The 19,907-nt window shown below is 44.0% G+C and overlaps 1 protein-coding gene across 1 annotated transcript in view; it reads right to left on the bottom strand.

The window, feature by feature from the left end:
• Window positions 1–617: 617 nt before the first annotated feature.
• Window positions 618–19,907, bottom strand: part of LOC143299839 (uncharacterized) — a 21,995-nt gene continuing 2,705 nt past the window's right edge. The window contains exons 4-12 of the mRNA XM_076613327.1: window positions 18,919–19,103; window positions 17,641–17,761; window positions 15,241–15,442; window positions 13,059–14,045; window positions 10,677–10,839; window positions 7,536–7,631; window positions 6,253–6,362; window positions 4,426–4,526; window positions 618–2,685 (exon numbers count right to left, since the gene is read on the bottom strand). Of these exons, the coding sequence (XP_076469442.1) occupies window positions 2,461–2,685; window positions 4,426–4,526; window positions 6,253–6,362; window positions 7,536–7,631; window positions 10,677–10,839; window positions 13,059–14,045; window positions 15,241–15,442; window positions 17,641–17,761; window positions 18,919–19,103 (2,190 nt within the window). The 3' untranslated portion in view covers window positions 618–2,460. The remainder of the gene's footprint in view (window positions 2,686–4,425; window positions 4,527–6,252; window positions 6,363–7,535; window positions 7,632–10,676; window positions 10,840–13,058; window positions 14,046–15,240; window positions 15,443–17,640; window positions 17,762–18,918; window positions 19,104–19,907) is intronic.

The raw sequence follows: 19,907 nt of genomic DNA, 5'->3' as shown, positions 1-19,907 counted from the left end.
CCAGCCGACAGACCATATCAGGACTGTCCAACCATGTTAAACACAAACTGGTCACATACACACACAATCACCCTCCCCCCTACCCCCCACAAAACCATAAAGATAAACCTTCAAAACACAGTTAACAATTTACCATAACCATTAGCTCCTTAGGGCAAATAATAGTTTTGACTAGGCTGTTCTGAGGATGTCAGCGAATTACAAATCGTGAAAAAAAACCAATACTTCAAGTTGAATGAAAGCCAAGCAAAAAATATATTTAAAAAAAAAAAGAAGGCCACACTGGCAAATAGCACTGCACAATGGACTATTACCCATCCCAGTGTTTAAAATTTCACTACCTAATCACCAGAGTAAAACAGCACAGATAGTACATCACAGACTGCAGAAAACAGAAAAAAAGGGTCAAGGCTTGCTCGAAAAAAGAAATGGGATGGACTGGAAAGGCTGAAAAAGGAGACAACAGTGAAGGAAGAAAAAAGGCAGAAATAAAGAGACGACAGCAATGAGGAAATTTTAGCACAGAATTTCCAGAAGGCAGGCAGTGATGCTATTTATACTGACACCCCCCCCCCCCCCCCCCCCCCCCCCCAACATCCCTACAGGATGCACACAGTGACACACACAAAGCTTGCATCAAAAACATCCTTTACAACCCCCAAAAAACACCTAAAACAAAGACTGGTGAATGCTCAACCATACAAACTGGAGAAATGGGCCAACAGTTCAACATACAGAAGAAAAAACAGTTCTACAAATAGGGGGAGTTAATGACAGTGACAGCTGACATTTCGCTCAGCAAAATGGGGTAAGGCATTATTGTACTCTGTGCTCCGTAGACAGAATGTCCCTGGGAAAATTCAGTCAACACAACTGGCGTGTGAAAACAATAAGTTCTGTTTCCAGACTGCTAACGTAAAAACTGGTCACAGATAGAGACCACACAATAATGAAACAAGCAAGTTTTACCATGATAACTCATTCTTTTCTTCTTTTTTTTTTCAAATGGCAATATTAATTATTACACAAATACCCACATGCTCTCTTTTCCTCTCTTGTTTTACTTACCAATCTGTGACGCAGCATGCGAAAACCAGGCTGAAGAGCAGATTCATCATTTTTGACATTTTTTTTTCTGATAGTTTAAGTCACAGATTGACATGCAAAAAAAAACTCAATGATCTATCAATCATAGTTTTTTTCTATAATTATTTCTAAAGCTGGTGTGCCTGAAAAGAGACAATGGGGAGCAATCTGCTCATGAAAAAACAACAACAAACATAGTCTACCTGCAACTTTTGAACGAGAATTACCCCGAACATTTATGTGATGTCAGAAGATTCAGAACTGAGTAAACAATAAATAATATCAAATATCCATATATAAAAAAAAGCAATGGAAAATTCATATATTTTCTCTTGATGCTCAAACAAATTCAAGAATGATCACCAAACTTTTTCAAATCTTAATGAAAGAGAAAAGGGGGGTGGGAGATTGGGGGGGGGGGGGGACCTCTGAGCCCCTTCCTCAGGTTACTTACCTGCTGGTCTGAATCACAGGTGAGCTGCACTGCACTTCCCCGGACTCAAAGAAGGTGTTGTGGTGGTGTTTCTTCAACCCCCCCACCCACCCCCAACCAGTTTCCTGAACCACAGGTGTCGAGGTATCCACTCCATCACGTACTGGGGACAAGAGGGTTGCCAGCCTCAGTGCCACACTACTGAGGAACAAAGATCCCAGATGCTGAGGCTTGCCGTGCAACATTTACAATGTCCTCCAGACACTCCGCTTTTGAACGTCTGAATGTGTGCTGGAACAGGTTAAACACCGGCCTGGTGAAAACTTGGTGTGTCCAGCAACATGGAATGACAGCGGGACTTTTCTGTTAACGCCTCGTCATGACTCACTACTGCTGGTAAAGGCGGATGGTGGTATTTGTAGTTGTATTTGTATTTCTTTTCATCACAACAGATTTCTCTGTGTGAAATTCGGGCTGCTCTCCCCAGAGGAGAGCGCATCGCTACACTACAGCGCCACCCATTTTTTTGTATTTTTTCCTGCATGCAGTTTTATTTGTTTTTCCTATCAAAGTGGATTTTTCTACAGAATTTTGCCAGGAACAACCCTTTTGTTGCTGTGGGTTCTTTTACGTGCGCTAAGTGTCTTCCACATCCAAGGAAGGCACTTCATTCACATCATTTCGACCGACGCGTCGATTTTGACTGGACGCTAGGAATTCTTCTTCTTCTTCTTCACCCTCCGCTCAATGAAGAGTCACTGGGGCCACGCACAGAAGAACTTTTCACCAGATTCCTCCAGGTCTGTCGGTTGCGAGTCAAAGCCTGGGTCTCTGCAGACGATTTTCCTGTCCCTTCTGCAAACTTGTCAGTCCATGGGTTTTTTTTCTGCCTTCCCCTAGGAACACTGGGAAGGTGAAGGGCGAGACTGGTTCCAGGTCACTCACACAAGCACAGTGTCGAAGACGTGGAAGTTGACAGCGCCGCGAGCGGAGTAGGAGAAGACGCAGCAGTCCAGGCGGGGAGGGAGGGAGGAGGTGGGGGCCTGCTGACCACCACCACCACCACCACCGCCCACACACAGGCCGCGCAGAGTCTTCACAAACTCGTCAATGGTGCCACGGCTGGTCAGCGCCATCTCTGGGCTCACCCCACGGAAGAAAGTGATCTGGAAGAAAACGACATGAAAGCTTTAGACAAGCTCTCCACTGTGTCGAAGTGGTCAGCGTTACGGACTGACTGACAACTGGGAGGACATAGACTCGAACTCCATCAGTGGAGGGTTTTATTGACCAGTGGCCGGGTCCTGAGAAGAGTGTGATATCGCCTTTAACGGGAAGACTGGGACCACACAGTCAATTGTCTTGTATTACTAATTTTATTAATTTTTGTCACAACAGATTTCTCTGTGTGAAATTCGGGCTGCTCTCCCCAGGGAGAGTGTGTTGCCACACTGAGAGCGCCACCCATTTTTTTGTATTTTTTCCTGCATGCAGTTTTTTTAATTTTTTCCTATTGAAGTGCATTTTTCTACAGAATTTTGCCAGGAACAACCCTTTTGTTGCCGTGGGTTCTCTTACGTGCGCTAAGTGCATGCTGCACAAGGGACCTCAGTTTATCGTCTCATCCCAATGACTAGCGTCCAGACCACCACTCAAGGTCTGGTGGAGGGGGAGAAAATACTGGCGACTGTGCCGTGACTTGAACCAGTGCACTCAGATTCTCTCGCTTCCGAGGCGGATGCATTCTCTCTCGGCCATCACTCCAGTCTTCCACTTCACAGATGATGCGTCTTTGGGAGCGCTGCTCAAATTTCCTAACCAACACTGCAGGTGTCTGCATCTTTCAGCCTGTTTGGCACTGGAATCTTTCACCAGAGTACAGCCGTGTCAAGTAGTTCCAATCCCACATGGACCCCCCGTAGCAGTATCTTCATCGTTCCCATCATCATCATTGAAATATGAAAAAAAACAAAAAACAACCCAGAATATCCCAAACTTTTGGAATGATTTACTTTCTTTTTTTTTAATGAAAGAAAAAACCCATAGGGAGTAGAAGAAAGTTTCAGAAAAATGTCACTGAAAACCAGGTGCTTAAGTCAGGTTTCCAACATATGTGACCAAACAAAACTCCATTTTTCCTCAAGACCTTCCAGACTAAGAAATTTCCATACCAAACATAAAGCCAAACTTAATATGAAATTTTTTTTTTTTTTTTAAGAATTTTTTGTCTGCTACGCCACTGACGTAGAAATTGGCCAACATCCCAGTTTTGATGTTCATGTTTTTTTCATGCGTTAAACTTTTTGTTCAATGGTACTGGTCAAGGTTTTATTTAAATTCCATGACTTTTCCGGACCCTGAAGGGCAAAATATATTTTTCTCCAAGACTTTTCAGGCCTCAGAAATGGTTCTCTTGTTTCTCCAAGACTGTTCCAGAATTCCATGACTCTGTGTGATCCCTGTTAAGAAGAGATCTATCTGGAACAAAATGACAAAAGATGTCCTGAAGGCCTGTGTGTGTGGTTAAGTTTTAAATGTCTTGTTTCTAATGGACTGGAGATGTGAGTGACTGAAGAATGTTGTTAGTTTGATCTTTATACACGTGTGTTGTTTGTTGTTTTTGGTGAAGAGATGTTAGCGATAAGAATGCTATTTTTATTCTTACAAATGTGTGTGTGTGTTTGTGCGTGTATGCGTGCGTGCGTGCATGTGTGTTATGTGACGTGTGTATGTGTATACGTCTTGTGTAGTGTAATGTGTTATAGTGTATGTGTGTGTATGTGCATATGTACATGTGCTTGCTTCTGTGCAAGAGCTGGAAAGGGTGCATGATTCCAGAACTCTGTTCTCTGATGAACAGTTATGAAAATGATGATGACGACTGTGCAGATTAACAAACAACTCACAGCGTTTTCACGCCACAAGTTGGCCACCAAATAGTCCCCACTGGAGTCCTGTAAGACCAGTCTCAACATGTAGATCAGCTCCAACCTTTCACTCATCCCATCTGTAAACATACATACACACGGTTAACAATAAAGGAAATTTTCTATCTAAAATTACGTTTAAATAACATACTTACCATGACCCAACTAGTGCAGACTCCGGCAGGGGTCTGACATTCCTGTCCTGTGCAAACTACTATCCGCCTATGCGGAGAAAAAGAGAGCAACTACGGCCGATAACCTCCCGGAAGTAGGTAACCTCCCCTTTGTCCTGCTAGCTAGCGCCCTCTTTTTCCGGCAGCCATCTCGACACCTGTTCCTGTGCTCCGCATACGGCTAAGTTTTTTCGTACACACATGGTTAACAATAACAGTAAATTCATGCAGCGCTTTAAAAACATCTCAAAGTGCTTGACAGTAACAAACCAGTCACAGTGTCAGACACAAACCACAGTAAAACACACACACACTACACACACACATGGAAGAAATGGATGTGGATCGAAAGAACACAGAATATGGCCTTACTGATGTAGAGACTGCTCCAAAGGAATTTTCTTAAAACCCAATAGGTAGCCTCACACACAGACAACATCACTATTTTTTTCCTTTTTTTTTTTTTTTTTTTTTTTTCGTCGTAAGGATGCAACTTTACATGAATTACCATTTAGCTTAGCTTTTAACCCCTAGGCTGCCTATATGACGAGATAACTCGTCAGCGCAAGTGTGTACGCTTCGCTACCACAATGACGAAATAACTCGTCATCGAAATATTCAGACTTATCCTTGGTTTGCATTGAGATCGTTGACAAAAATACTGGTCGTTTTGGCTTGGGGAATCATTCTAGATTCTATTCATAGCCAGAAAACCCACTATGTCATGAGGGTGCCCTTTATTTGAACGTTTTGGATGGGTTACTTCCGCAGTGTTTGTGCCCGGCTCCTCCCTCGCTCAGCAAAATGTCGGACACTGTGCTCACTGTGCAATTGTTGTGCACAAAATCAACCAAGACTGCTTTCTTTAGCTGATGCTCAGAACGAATTGAAGCTTAAATTCTAAGGAGAAGACCGTGATGAACTTTTATGGAACGATTCGATAGAAAATAAAGGAAGCAATGAAGAGACAGGCCAAGATACGACTATCAGTGAGTGATGCCGGCTGTACAGCTATAGCAGACAACAGAAAGTGACCAAACTATTAGCAGGACACGCTGTGAGTGATATTCTTGACACTCAGCCAATGCGGTCTGATAAGAACTGGATAAAGTGACCTTGTGAGAGGGGTGAAGAGAAGGGGGTGTGGAGACTGAGGGCGTGTGGCCTCACATCCATGTTCACTTGGAGTAGTCACAATGCATAGTGTATCTGTCTCTTTTCAAAAAAAGTTCTAGTATAATTTGTGTATAGGCATTATTCATTTCTCCAGAAAATATGGTATCATGGTGTAAATTACCTGACTAATGTTTGTAATGAACAAGCTGAAAATGTGACAAAAAACAAAACACTGATTCAAAAACAACAGCATGTCAAATTTATGAAATTGGAAAAAAACATTATGTGTTTTGTATTCTTTATTCATTTACCTTTCAGAAAATATATACATTTATGGGTTTTTCTCCAATTACAAAGAGCACATGATTTTTTGAAAATATATACCCATATTTGGGGGAAAAAAACCTGGCAAATAGATTTCACTTAAATATTATTTCCCTGGCAGCGAAAGCGTTAATATAGCGCAATGTAAAAAAAAAAAAAAAATCATTATGAATAATTATATATCTGTGGTTACCCGACTTGCACCGCGGACAGAGGTCTGTGGCCTCGTGTTCTGGCTCTGGGGTCTGCAGATGGTCAGGGTTCCAGTTAGCAAACCTGCCTCCTAGCAGTCCTGCCAGCTTGCTGCCACACAGACAACACATCAACTTCTCATCATGGTCGTCATTTTTTGGTACATGTGGTTTGTTTGCTGTTATTTCTTTTAAGTGTTTCTGTAAGTATAAGCTGTATAAATCAAAATTGTGCCAACTAAGGGAACATTAACACACACACACACACACACACACACACATGTATATATACAAATGTGAAAATACACCCTCTACAGTCATGTCTGCCTGTTTCTTCTCCCATTCAAATTCTCTCTCTCTCTCTCTCTCTCTCTCTCTCTCTCTCACCATTCCTGATATTATTAAGGTCCTTGATATTGAAGTTTTTAGCATCTGAATGTTACTTCAAAAATACATTACAGAATAATGTGAGCAGCAATTATCAACTCACAGGAAAAACAACACAAATGTGTAAATATAAAATTTACATACTACATAGCATGCAGACATTTGTACAGTTTACACACCAGCATCTGGCGTCATGCAAGCATTCATACACCACATAAAAAGAAGAGACAGAAGGAAAAAACAAGATAGGCCCTTGTCTGTCGTCAAACTAAAAATTGGGAGGGGGGGGGGGGGGGGAGAGAATGAAAGGGAAGAAAAAAATGAAAGTTGATAGCAAATGGCAGAGAGAGACAGAGAGAGGGGGGGGGAGAGAGAGAGACAGAGACAGAGACAGAGAGACACAGATAGAAAGAGACAGGGAGAGAGAGAGAAAAAGAGAGAGACAGGGAGAGAGAGATTCAAGATTCAAAAACTTTATTACTCAAGGATAAAGATTTTAGGCATCGCCTAGTCTTCCAATCTGTCCTTGTGACAACAATAACAATAACAACAGAGGGAGAGAGAGACAGGGAGAGAGAGAGAGAGGGAAAGAAAGAGAAAGAGACAGATAGAGAGGGACAGAGAGAGAAACAGACGCACAGAGAGAGGCAGACAGAGAGAGATAGAGACAGACACAAAGAGAGAGACAGGGAGAGAAAGAGAGACAGAGAGAAGGGAGAGAAAGAGAAAGCGAGAGAGAGACAGGGAGAGAAAGAGAGAGAGACAGGGAGAGAAAGAGAGACTGGGAGAGAGAGACAGAGAGGGAGAGAGAGAGAGAGAAAGTCAGGGAGAGAAAGAGAGACAGAGAAAGGGGGAAAAACTGAGGAGAAAAGAGACAAGAGAAGAGAGAGGATGGCACCTTGTAAGAGCGGAGGCCACAGACTTCACTGCAGACTGCTGTGTTCCAGTGGCTGTCTCCTTGGTGCCAACCTCTTGTTCTCTGTACGGCGTAGCCCTGGACATTATTTATAGGTAGAGCGCATCTTCTTCCATTTCATCATTTCTCCTACTTTGCATTTGTGACAAGAGGTTCAGTAGCAAAATAATGGTAATATAATTCAACAGCAACATTCATTATCATCATCACCACCACTGTAATAGGACAAAAACATTATCATCAAATCTCTTACCACTTCATGGCATAAGAAACACAATATGGCATTATTGGTGAAACAAAAAAAAATTTATGTCAGAATTCTACAGACACTTTAACCCTTTCAGGTCTTCTGCCTGTGCAGTTCTCCCAGCCTTGCATGTTTTGGCCTGGCTGCATCAACTGGAAGGGGTGCTTAACTTCAGGCACTAATTTATAGCAGCCGATCAACCAATAGCTACTGAACTTGACATAATGACTGAAATATAATTTTGACACAAATTGCTGAAGTCTCAAGATGAAGGAAGCAATAGTTCACATGTAACTTTAAATTAAAAACAGAAATAGTAAAATGTCAGCTCCTGTCGATGCTGAAGGTTGCGGGCTATCTTCTTGATTGAAATGTCCGCCACTTTGTGTAGACTGATTTCATCTCCTTGACTTCCCCAAGAATTATCAGATGAATTATAAGACAAATCGTCATCATCTGGGTTGAATTCGCTGCGAGAGTCCATCATAATTTCATTGAGTACTTACTGCACAGTAAGCCTTAGACGTTTTATCATACTGATGTGGAAAACCGGATAAAAAACACACTAATCGTTCAATTTTTGGAGCAAAACTTTGTGTGCTAGTAAAGAAGGAAGTTAAGTTGGACTGACTTACCTAGCAGTTTAATGCATGATAATGAGCTGATGAACTGGTTTAAATGTGGAGTGTTGGCCTAGAGGTAACGCGTCCGTTTAGGAAGCGAGAAAATCTGAGTGCACTGGTTCGAATCACGGCTCAGCCGCTGATATTTTCTCCCCCTCCACTAGACCTTGAGTGGTGGTCTGGACGCTAGTCATTCGGATGAGACGATAAACCGAGGTCCCGTGTGCAGCATGCACTCAGCACACGTAAAAGAACCCATGGCAACAAAAGGGTTGTTCCTGGTAAAATTCTGTAGAAAAATCCACTTCGATATGAAAAACAAATAACACAACACGCAGGAAAAAATACCAAAAAAATGGGTGGCGCTGTTGTTTTTGCGACGCGCTCTCCCTGGGGAGAGCAGCCCGAATTTCATACAGAGAAATCTGTTGTGATAAAAACAAATACAAATACAAAAAATAAATGAGTTTCTTCGCCTGCCTGTCAGACGGGCTGTGGCGGAGAACAGCGATCAGCGGCGCACACCTCTCAGGTGGGCACAGGGTTGAGTGAGTTAATTCTGCATCCTGCTTCCTCACTCAATATTTGATAGTAATATAATTCTGCGCCATGCAACATGCTTTGATAAACTGTTAGATATAGGAAATCTATGCATTCAGTATCTTTATCAGATATCTATAACAAACTGACACAGATTTAATATCTTTACATCTCATCTCAATTCTATAACTGAGCTGAGTAAACAAACGCAAGCATGGACTCACAAACATGCACAACATGTACACAAGCACAAACACACACATACACAGAGTCATAAACTTGTCACATCCTGTCTCTGGAACCGAGGACAGGCGAAAACAGGACGGGCACTCACACCACACTCATGTCAAGAAAGAACTCAGCACACAAACTGAAATTTTTTTTAAAAGACTTTATTTGAAAAACACAACTATCTCACACACACTCGTACAGGGGACAATATCTACCCCACCCCCCCCACCCATCACCCTTCCCTTCCTAACCCACTAACAAATTGTAAAATAACATGTATCTCCCGCATACTAAACAATAAACAAGATGGGAATCACGCACACTCAATCTTATACACTTTCAGACGGACGGACTTAATTCCGAGTCCATAATAACTGTCCATTTTTTATCATTTATTTTATATATTTTTTTAATATATATTTTTTTTAATTTTTGTTATTTTATTTTATTTTATTTTATTCTCAAGGCCTGACTGAGCGCGTTGGGTTACGCTGCTGGTCAGGCATCTGCTTGGCAGATGTGGTGTAGCGTATATGGATTTGACTGAACGCAGTGACGCCTCTTGAGCTACTGATACTGATACTGATACTGATACTGTCCATTTGGGGTGTTGGGATGACACAGGGAGTTCGTCGGACCATAGGCTGTAGTGATGGTATGGGAAGACAAAGGGTCCAGAATAAGGGGCGGACGCTCACTCAGTCTGGCTCCGCGACTTAAGCTATTATTGTCGTTAGTAGGGGGCTAAGTAAGTGGTGTCCTAAGTACGTTAAATCAGAACAGGCACCACTGAACACCACCAAAGTGACTCAGCAGCAGTGCAGGGTCTCCTCTGGTGTGTGAACTCCTAGCGACCTAACATCGATGGTTCCCTGCGGACTGCCGACGCTGGAACTGTGACGGACGAACCCGGGTGTGGCCGTGTATGGAGGAATCTAAATGAGCGGCGTGGGAGTAATGCCACTGAAATGGTGCAGATGATGGGGCAAAAAAAAAAAAAAAAAAGGGTCCAGAATTGCTCCAACAACTTCCTTCCTTGGTTGTCGCCCCGCGTAACCCGACAGCTCCGTCTCCCTCTAGTGGTGGATCCCGGAGACAAAACATGGACACAAACAAAATACATACACACAACCAGCCGCCGTGGCGAAGTGGTTAGCATCGCGGACTGACGGCTGGGAGGACGCGGGTTCGAATCCCAGTGGAGGTGGGTTTTTCATCCTGTGGCCGGCTCCTACCCAGAGTTAAGTGTGCTGTGGTCTTAAATGGGGAGACTGGGACCATACAGTTGAGTGTCATCCACTTTAAGGATGCGTCTTTGGGTGTGTTGCTCTAATTACCTGACCAACACTGCAAGTGTGTGGCCGTGTATGGGGGAATCTAAATGAGCGGCGTGGGAGTAATGCCACTGAAACGGTGCAGATGATGGGGCAGCAAAAAAAACAACAAAAAACCATACACACCAAGGCACCCACAGCTACTCACAGGAAGAAGCACTTGGAACACAGCTGTCTGACAAGATGCCGAGGGTCCAAGGTGTTGGGATGGAAGTCAACCAGATGGGCCAAGAGGCGGAACTTGCTGGGCACAGCATGACGCAACACGTCACGGATCGTCGTGCGGCTGATGTGATGGTGACCGCTGATGACTAAAATCAGACAGCACAGCAACACGCCTGATATACCTGAGCATTTGTATTTGTATTTTGTATTTGTATTTCTTTTTATCACAACAGCTTTCTCTGTGAGAAATTCGGGCTGCTCTCCCCAGGGAGAGTGCGTTGCTACACTACAGCGCCACCCATTTTTTTGTATTTTTTCCTGCGTGCAGTTTGATTTGTTTTTCCTTAATCTAATAATAATGATAATACATAGTTTTTCTGTGGCGCGATATCCAGCACCAATGCTGCTCAAAGCGCCTTACATCATAGTTGACTATAAACATGCCTTAAAAAAAACTTAACAGCTAGCTGACAATGGAAAACATCCAGTGTGTTCATATGAATGCAAAAGCTCACTAAAGATTATAAAAGCTATGAAGTAAATAAGACTTTGATTAAAACAAAATGCATTCCATAGAACACACACACACACATCCACCCACCCCCCCACACACAAATAAATGTACCTCCCTTACAGACACACACACACTGACATTAAATATCAACTGCACTAAAAACAGAATTGCATAAGCATGAAAATATTTCTTATTTTCGAACACAGAATTCTGTTCGGACATACTAGCATGCCTACACACTTACACACATGTACCAGAGCACTGTAACCTCACAAACACATGCACGCACGCACGCACGCACGCACGCACGCACATACACACACGCATGCACACACACACACATACGCGCCCATTAAAAATAACCAGATAGAAAAAATTACATCACATCTAAGACCAAAACTACATAAAATGCACAGCAGCAGGCGCATTAGGCGAGAGGTCAGTGTGACTTTCAATCTCTGGGTCCTGGGTTTGGTCCTGGTGGGATAAGGGGGTCGACTGTTCCAATCTCCCATGTCAAGATGAAGATCAACCCACTAGTGCCTTGATCTCTCTTGTGTGTATGGACATGCAGAACATCAAATATGAATGTTGAAGATCACGTAACCCATGTTCATGTTCAATCAGTAATGAAAACATGAACATACCCAGCATGCACACTGCCGAATATGGAGTCTGACTGCTGTGCGTTGTGTTTGTGAATGCGTGTTTGCATGTCTATGCATGCTTGCCAACATGTTCATAATTATGTGTGTATGTACATGTGTGTATCCATAAGTGTATGTGTATGAAATATGCTCTATCTACAACATACTTAGCCGTATGAAGAGCACAGGAACAGGAGTCATGATGGCTGCCGGAAAAAGAGAGTGCTAGTCAGGGGGGCAAAGGAGAGGTTACCTACTTCTGGGAGGTTATCGGCCATAGCTACTTTCATTTTCTCCGCATAGGCGGATAGTAGTTTGCACAGGACAGGAATGTCAGACCCCTGCCGGAGTCTGCACTAGTGGGTCACGGTTAAGCATGTGTAATTAAACATATATTAACAATACAAAATTAACAAAAACATGTATCACACAGCATTGTGAAAACTCTGCCAACACCATATAATTTTTCAAATATATTTTCAGCCCAGCTTTCCAGAAAATTCAACAAATAACACTCCCCCATCCCCATCCATTCCCCCAAAAATATTGCAGTTGGAAGCTTTGAACAAAATGTGTCGCTTGCCAGCATATGAGCCTCTGTTCCAACACAACTGCATAGCTAGCAGCAAGTGCTCTGAAACAATCTTTCCCTCTCTCCGTCTCTCAATGCCTATGTATTGTCATCTGTCTTTCTCTCCACCTCACTCTGTGCCTCTCTCTCAGTTCCAGTCCCTGAGGCTTCCAGGATACTCCATACTTTGAAAAAAATTTTTTCCCTCATATAGAAAATTGACTGTCATTGAATCCAAGGAAAGATGAACATACTATTTGCATTGCTAAACACACTGCTTTTGCTACCAATCCAGAAATGGTGAAAGATTGTTTTAAAAAATGCATCATAGCTGTGACACTTGCATTTGAAAGACACTTCCAGTTTCACCTCTTGCCATTCCAACAAGTGTTCTTTATCTGTCATTCATTTATTTTGACTGGGGCTATAGGCTGACGTCATTCCCATTCCTCATTCTATCTCTTGCCTCAAGTTCCCACTCTTTCTCTCATAATATCACAATGCTCTTTGCAACACTCGTGCTTAGCTGTTAAATGATTATCCACATCATCCCCTGAACCCTTCCTCCCCATGTGTTTGTGCTATGGCCTGTAGCTGACACTGTACAATAATAACGCACCTGAGTGTGATTACCTGAGGCTGTCTGGAGCATGCAGGTCTCCGTGGAGCTCTGCAGGGAAGGCTGGAGTTCCTTGCCCTGTGCACCGGAGGAGCCGGAACTGGACAGCAGGCCACCCAGCTCGTTGTCCGGGTCGGGCAAGTCACCACTGCTGTGATCCCCCCCACCCTTTTTGTCTCTGCTGTGGGTTCCGCTCTTGTTGTCAGCGCTTTGATCCCTGCAGTCATTCCCACTGCTCTTGTTCTCACCACTGTGATCCCTGCTCTTTTTGTCTCCATTGCTGGCGCCGCTCCTGTCGTCAGTGCTTTGATCCCCACTCTTGTTTTCACCACCATGATTCCCGCTCTTCTTATCACCGCTGTGGGTACCCCCACCCTTGTCACCGTCATGTCCTCTGCGACTCTCTTCATCACGCTCCACAGCTTCACCGTCTGATGTTGTTGCTGCCAGTCCATGAGGATGATGGTCTCCACCGCGCTCTTTGTTTTTGTCACCGTATGATGCGTTATCTGATGCAGAGCCGGAGGAGATGACGACTGGGTTGCTCTCACTGCCCAGATCTGAACACACCTGTGGTGCGAGTGATGGCTGTGTTACAGCTTTGCTGCACGTGGCGCTGGTTTCAGCAACGTGCATGCGCTGTCGTTTGGCTGGGGAAACGGCCTGATGCTCACTCTCTTGAGGGTCTTTGGCTGGGGAAACAGCCTGATGCTCACTCTCTTGAGGGTCTTTCTTGTGGATGTCCTTTCCTTGACGGTAACCTTTCTTGGGGTGACCCTTCTGAAGGTGACGGTCGTCCCAGTGACTGCAACCCTGCTTGGGTGATTCAGTCACTGCGCGGTGACTTGTTCCGGACTCTCCAGCTGTGTTCTGTGCAGGACCCCTGTCGGCTGTGATGGGCGTGGCTTTCTGATTCCCTGACTGCTGCTGGTCTGGTGGGTCTTTGGTCACTGTGCCTGTCGGATCTGACGCCCGATTGCTACTCTTGCTGGGTCCTGATTCTACAGTAAAAATCACACAGATAGGAGGATTAAGTTGACTTCAGTTAAAAGTAACATCAATGACACCAAGAGTCTCTTCCAACTGCAACAGAGGCATACCTATTTGTTCTTATAAAGTCAGTTATCAAAGTCGGCCATTTAAATTATCAACTGCAGTGAAAAGTAACTGTTGCAGATAATTTTGCAAACAGCATGATCAATTACTGAGTTGCATAAGCGTAAAGAAAAGAGATAAATAAATAACTAATTACTGTGTTTATACAGCACTGACTCTTGGAGACAAACCTTCTTCTTCTTCTTTGTTCGTGGGCTGCAACTCCCACGTTCACTCGTATGCACACGAGTGGGCTTTTACGTGTATGACTGTTTTTACCCCCCCATGTAGGCAGCCATACTCCGCTTTCAGGGGTGTGCATGCTGGGTATGTTCTTGTTTCCATAACCCACCAAACGCTGACATGGATTACGGGGTCTTTAACGTGCGTATTTGATCTTTTGCTTGCGTATACACACGAAGGGGGTTCAGGCACTAGCAGGTCTGCACATATGTTGACCTGGGAGATCGGAAAAATCTCCACCCTTTACCCACCAGGCGCCGTCACCGAGATTCGAACCCGGGACCCTCAGATTAAAAGTCCAATGCTTTAACCATTCAGCTATTGCGCCCGTCTTGGAGACAAACTGAAATACTTTCACTCACAACTTTCACAGGCATATATAACTGAACCAAAGCAAAAGAAAGACAAAACATACATGTAAATACAAGGCTAAAGAAACTGTAGACAAAAAGAGGGAGAGGAGGGAGAGACTATTTTCGAAACAGGTTGGTTTTTAGGCCAGACTAGAAATAGCCAAGTACAGAGGTTTGACAAAGCAAAAGAGCAACATCTTTCAAAGTGTGAGGTCCAGGGACAGAGAAACAGTGGCAGCCGATATGTGGAGAGTTTGAATCTGGGGACAGAGAAACAGTGGCAACAGATATGTGGAGAGTTTGAATCTGGGGACAGAGAAACAGTGGCAGCCGATATGTGGAGAGTTTGAATCTGGGGACAGAGAAACAGTGGCAGCCGATATGTGGAGAGTTTGAATCTGGGGACAGAGAAACAGTGGCAACAGATATGTGGAGAGTTTGAATCTGGGGACACAAAAACAGCGGGTCTGAAGGACCGTTTCAATGTCGCACAATAACAACTGACCCAACAGTAAGCGATCCATCCTCTGTCGCACTGCTGCCACCTGCGGGGACCGCGGATCAAGGACCACCACTCCACGGCCATAAGATGTCCCCCGGTGTAAGACCAGTTCCAAGACAGACGACTCTGTTGATTGTTTCACTCTCGCATTCTCTCCCTTGTACACAGCGGCATGCAAGTTGGACAACTTGATGAAGTGGCCTGCCTGCAGAGTTCAGGGTCATGATAAAATAATGATATAACAGTAATAAAAACAATAAAAATAATAGACATTTCATCAGCACCTTCATCCCTTAACTTGAGGGAGCACAAATCCCTTTACTTAGGGATGCTTAGAAATATACAAACACATCAAATATATATACACAGAAAGAAGAAACAACAGACAAAATTAACTGCTCACATACATAAACAAAATTTGACTGTTTCTCTGTCTCTCTCCATCATGGTCTCCTGTCCTACTTGTCTCTTATTTCATCGGCTCCAACAAACACACACACGCTTACGCACACATACAATTTCCAGTAACGCTAGCATCAGCAGTTACATCCACCCCTACCCGTCACATAGTGATGTTTTATAACACAATGCAATAAGGAATTTCATTTCCAGGGAATATTTTAATGCTGCCTGATATACCTGAGCATATAATCTCATAAATCTCATGATGTTTGAAAAAACAGCACGTGCAGCGGTTTGGCACAATTCATTTCTGTTTGATCTCCCCGTCTGACATTATTAGTTGCTCTTTTTCTGTCTGTCTGCTGGCGTGGCTGCTTGTTCATTCCATGAAACTGTTTAATTTGCTGTTGATCATATTGTATTACTTTTTCGTCATGGCAGATTTCTCTGTGTGAAATTTGGGCTGCTCTCCCTGAGGAGAGCAAGCTGCCACCCATCCACATATCTGTACCATCTCTATCTATCTATTACATATATATATATATATACATATACACACTCATAATTCACATATATATATATATATATATATATACACACACACACACAAATACATATATATATATATATATATATATACACACATACACACACACACACACACGCACACATACATACATACATACATATATGTATAATTTGTCATGGTCAACCCTTTTGTTGTCATGGCTTTTTTAACACAGACTAGAAGCATGTTGCGTACAGGACCTTGGTTTATCTTCTAATCTGAAAGACCAGCACCCAGAGTTCTGGTGGAGGGAGGAGTGGACTAAAAACCACAGTCTGTATATGGCACTCCTAGCTGAGCATGTTATCACTAGGCAGGGTTCGAATTCAGCGGGTGCCCGGGTGCAAACGCTTCGAAAAGTTGGCCTGGGCACGCAAATTTTCTGTCAAGAAAGCCCAGCTGGCACTCCAAAATTGATAGAGGTGGAAGAAAAATAAAAGACACACAAAGAAAGCAAGCTCAAACGCGGTCGATCGAAATGTAAAGTGTTGTCTGCTGCAGCTCACTTTGTGGAGCAGCATCTTTGTGCTTGCGCGATCAGGTGTTGACGTTCATGGTGCTTCTTCTTCTTCTTCTTCTTCTTCTGCGTTCATGGGCTGCAACTCCCACGTTCACTCGTACGCACACGAATGGGCTTTTACGTGTATGACCGTTTTTACCCCGCCATATAGGCAGCCATACTCCGCTTTCGGGGGGGTGCATGCTGGGAAATGTTCTTGTTTTGTTTCCATAACACACCGAACGCTGACATGGATTACAGGATCTTTAACGTGCGTATTTGATCTTCTGCTTGCATATACACACAGGGGGTTCAGGCACCAGGTTCTGCACATATGTTGACCTGGGAGATCGTAAATATCTCCACCCTTTACCCACCAGGCGCTGTCACCGTGATTCGAACCCAGGACCCTCAGATTGACAGTCCACCGCTTTAACCACTCGGCTATTGTGCCTGTCAACGCAGTCGATCGAAATGTAAAGTGTTGTCTGTTGCAGCTCACTTTGTGGAGCAGCATCTTTGTGCTTGCGCGATCAGGTGTTGACGTTCATGGTGCGTTAGCGACGAATGATGATTCCCATCTTCAATGTTAAAAGAAAGGCTCCCGAAACAGAGACGAAAGCCCTGGGTGACAAAAAAGAATAAACAGCAGGAGTACAAATCCAAGCTCCAGCACGTTTACAATGAAGCCTGGCAGAAAGACTTTCCTTGGCACATTTTATTTCATTTTATCAAGCTGGTACCCAAAACCACAACTGGGCACTCTCATGTTTTGTCCAGAGTGCCCGACTGGCACTCCAAAAAAAAGGAGTAAAATTCGAACCCTGCTAGGCGACCGCTCCACTTGCGTGTGTGGGACTGGAACCCGCGAACACTCACTTGCTAGTTGGTAGGTAGGCAAATTACCGCCAGGCCAGTGCTCCAATCTCTTTACCTTTATGTCCTGGCAGGAAGCGACATGGTCATCGTAGATCCAGACGTCCACAGTGAGGTTCCCTGCCATTTCCTCCAGCGTAGGGTCCAGCTCCATGTCTGACGCTGTGTCCGCCACATTGCTGAATAACGGCACACAACATCCTTGTTATCAATACCATCGTTTTCATCATCAACATCATTATAGTCACCATAACTGCCACATTGTTGAGTAACACAACATAGCATCCTCGTCATCTTCACCATCGTTTTCATCATCAACATCATTACAGTCACCATAACTGGCACATTGTTGAGTAACGCAACACATCATCCTCGTCATCTCCACCATCGTTTTCATCATCAACATCATTACAGTCACCATAACTGCCTCATTGTTGAGTAACGCAACACATCATCCTCGTCATCGTTACCATCACTACCATCATCATCATAATTGCCAGCATTATCACTGTCAAAACAGCAATATCACCACCACTGCCGAGATTGTCAATGTCGTCACAATACTCAAAAAGATGTTTTGTTCAAACAGTTTTTGTTTTTGTTTTTATCACAAAATCTAAAAACTTCTTAAAAGCCTTTAACTCCCCCACTCCCCTCTTCTCCCCCCCCCCTCCACCACTCCCCTCTTCTCCCCACCCCCTCCACCCTGGAACGGAAACCACTTCCACCAAAAAGCAATATAAGCAAACAAAGAAGCTGTAGCAGCCCCAAGAACTCAAAAAAGAAAGAAAACAAAAGAAAGGAAGGCATGCCAATGGAAAGCTCTCCCACCAAAAAGCAATACAAGCAAACAAGGAAACTGCAGCACCCCAAGAACTCAAAAAAGAAAGAAAACAAAAGAAAGGAAGGCATGCTAACGGAAAGCACTTCCACCACAAAGCAACACAGGCAAACAAGGAAACTGCAGCACCCCAAGAACTCAGAAAAGAGAGAAAACAAAAGAAAGGAAGGCATGCTAACAGAAAGCACTTCCACCACAAAGCAACACAAGCAAACAAGGTAACTGCAGCATCCCAAGAACTCAAAAAAGAAAGAAAACAAAAGAAAGGAAGGCATGCTAACAGAAAGCACTTCCACCACAAAGCAACACAAGCAAACAAGGAAACTGCAGCAGCCCCAAGAACTCAGAAAAGAAAGAAAACAAAAAGGAAAGAAAGGCATGCTAATGAGAAACCACTCCCACCACAAAGCAACACAAGCAAACAAGGAAACTGCAGCAGCCCCAAGAAAGCAGAAACTAAAGAAAAGGAAAGGAGAGACAAGACACGAAACTCACTAGCGGCAGCAGGTCCCGTCCCAGACGCGGGCCACGAAGCAGACGCCCTTCTGCTCGGTGACGGTGCCCACCACCTGACACACCAGGTCGCAGTAGTGGGAGGGCTCCAGGTCTGCCACTGTGCTGGACGTGGGGCTGTCCCTCGCCCAGCTCTGCTCCCTCCCCCACTTCTGCAGTTCTTCCACCTAGTGGGGGATGTGGAGGGGGGAGGGGGTTGATGATAACAACAACAATATATTGTACTTACATGGCACAAACTCCCCATTGATGGGCTTTATGCGCCTCACATGAAACAGTACAAATACAACAGAGCATTATTCCACACAAGAACACATGAAGTCATGGAAGTGGAAAACAAAATCTGAAAATCTGTTTCCACCAATTCAATAATACAAACTGCAGATATAAATAATCGCTAAAAAAAAAGCACAAAATATACCCCCCCCTGCACCCCCCTGGGTCCCCCCCACCCCCCCCCCCAAAAAAAACCACACAACCTATACACATGCGCACAGCAAACAGCAACCCACAAGCACACGCACCACAGGAATACTACAATGGAAGGGATACACAAGGGGAGTGCAGAGCGTGGGAGGAGACAAAGAACTATGCTTTGTCACATCCAAACGCCATTTGGAACAGGTGGCTTTTCAGTTTTCTTTTGAAAGAGGACAGACTTGGTCAGAGCTGGAGATCCAGAGGAAGAGAATTCCAAACAAATGGTGCTGATGCTGAAACAAAGCCCTTTGATCGATTGTCTTTGAAGAGACTTTGGGGACTTGGAGCTATACCACCTTTCATTATTATTATTACCAATGTTTCTTATAGCCTAGCCAATATATGAGGGTCCCGGGTTTGAATCTCGGTGACGGTGCCATGTGGGTAAAGGGTGGAGATTTTTCTGATCTCCCAGGTCAACATATGTGCAGATCTGCTAGTGCCTAAACCCCCTTTGTGAGTATACGCAAGCAGAAGATCAAATACACACG

This window comes from Babylonia areolata, chromosome 25, assembly GCF_041734735.1.
Source record: "Babylonia areolata isolate BAREFJ2019XMU chromosome 25, ASM4173473v1, whole genome shotgun sequence".
In the NCBI taxonomy this organism is placed as follows: Eukaryota; Metazoa; Mollusca; class Gastropoda; order Neogastropoda; family Buccinidae; genus Babylonia; species Babylonia areolata.
The sequence above is the reverse complement of the archived record's forward strand: the minus strand, read 5'-3'. Positions and strand labels throughout refer to the sequence as shown.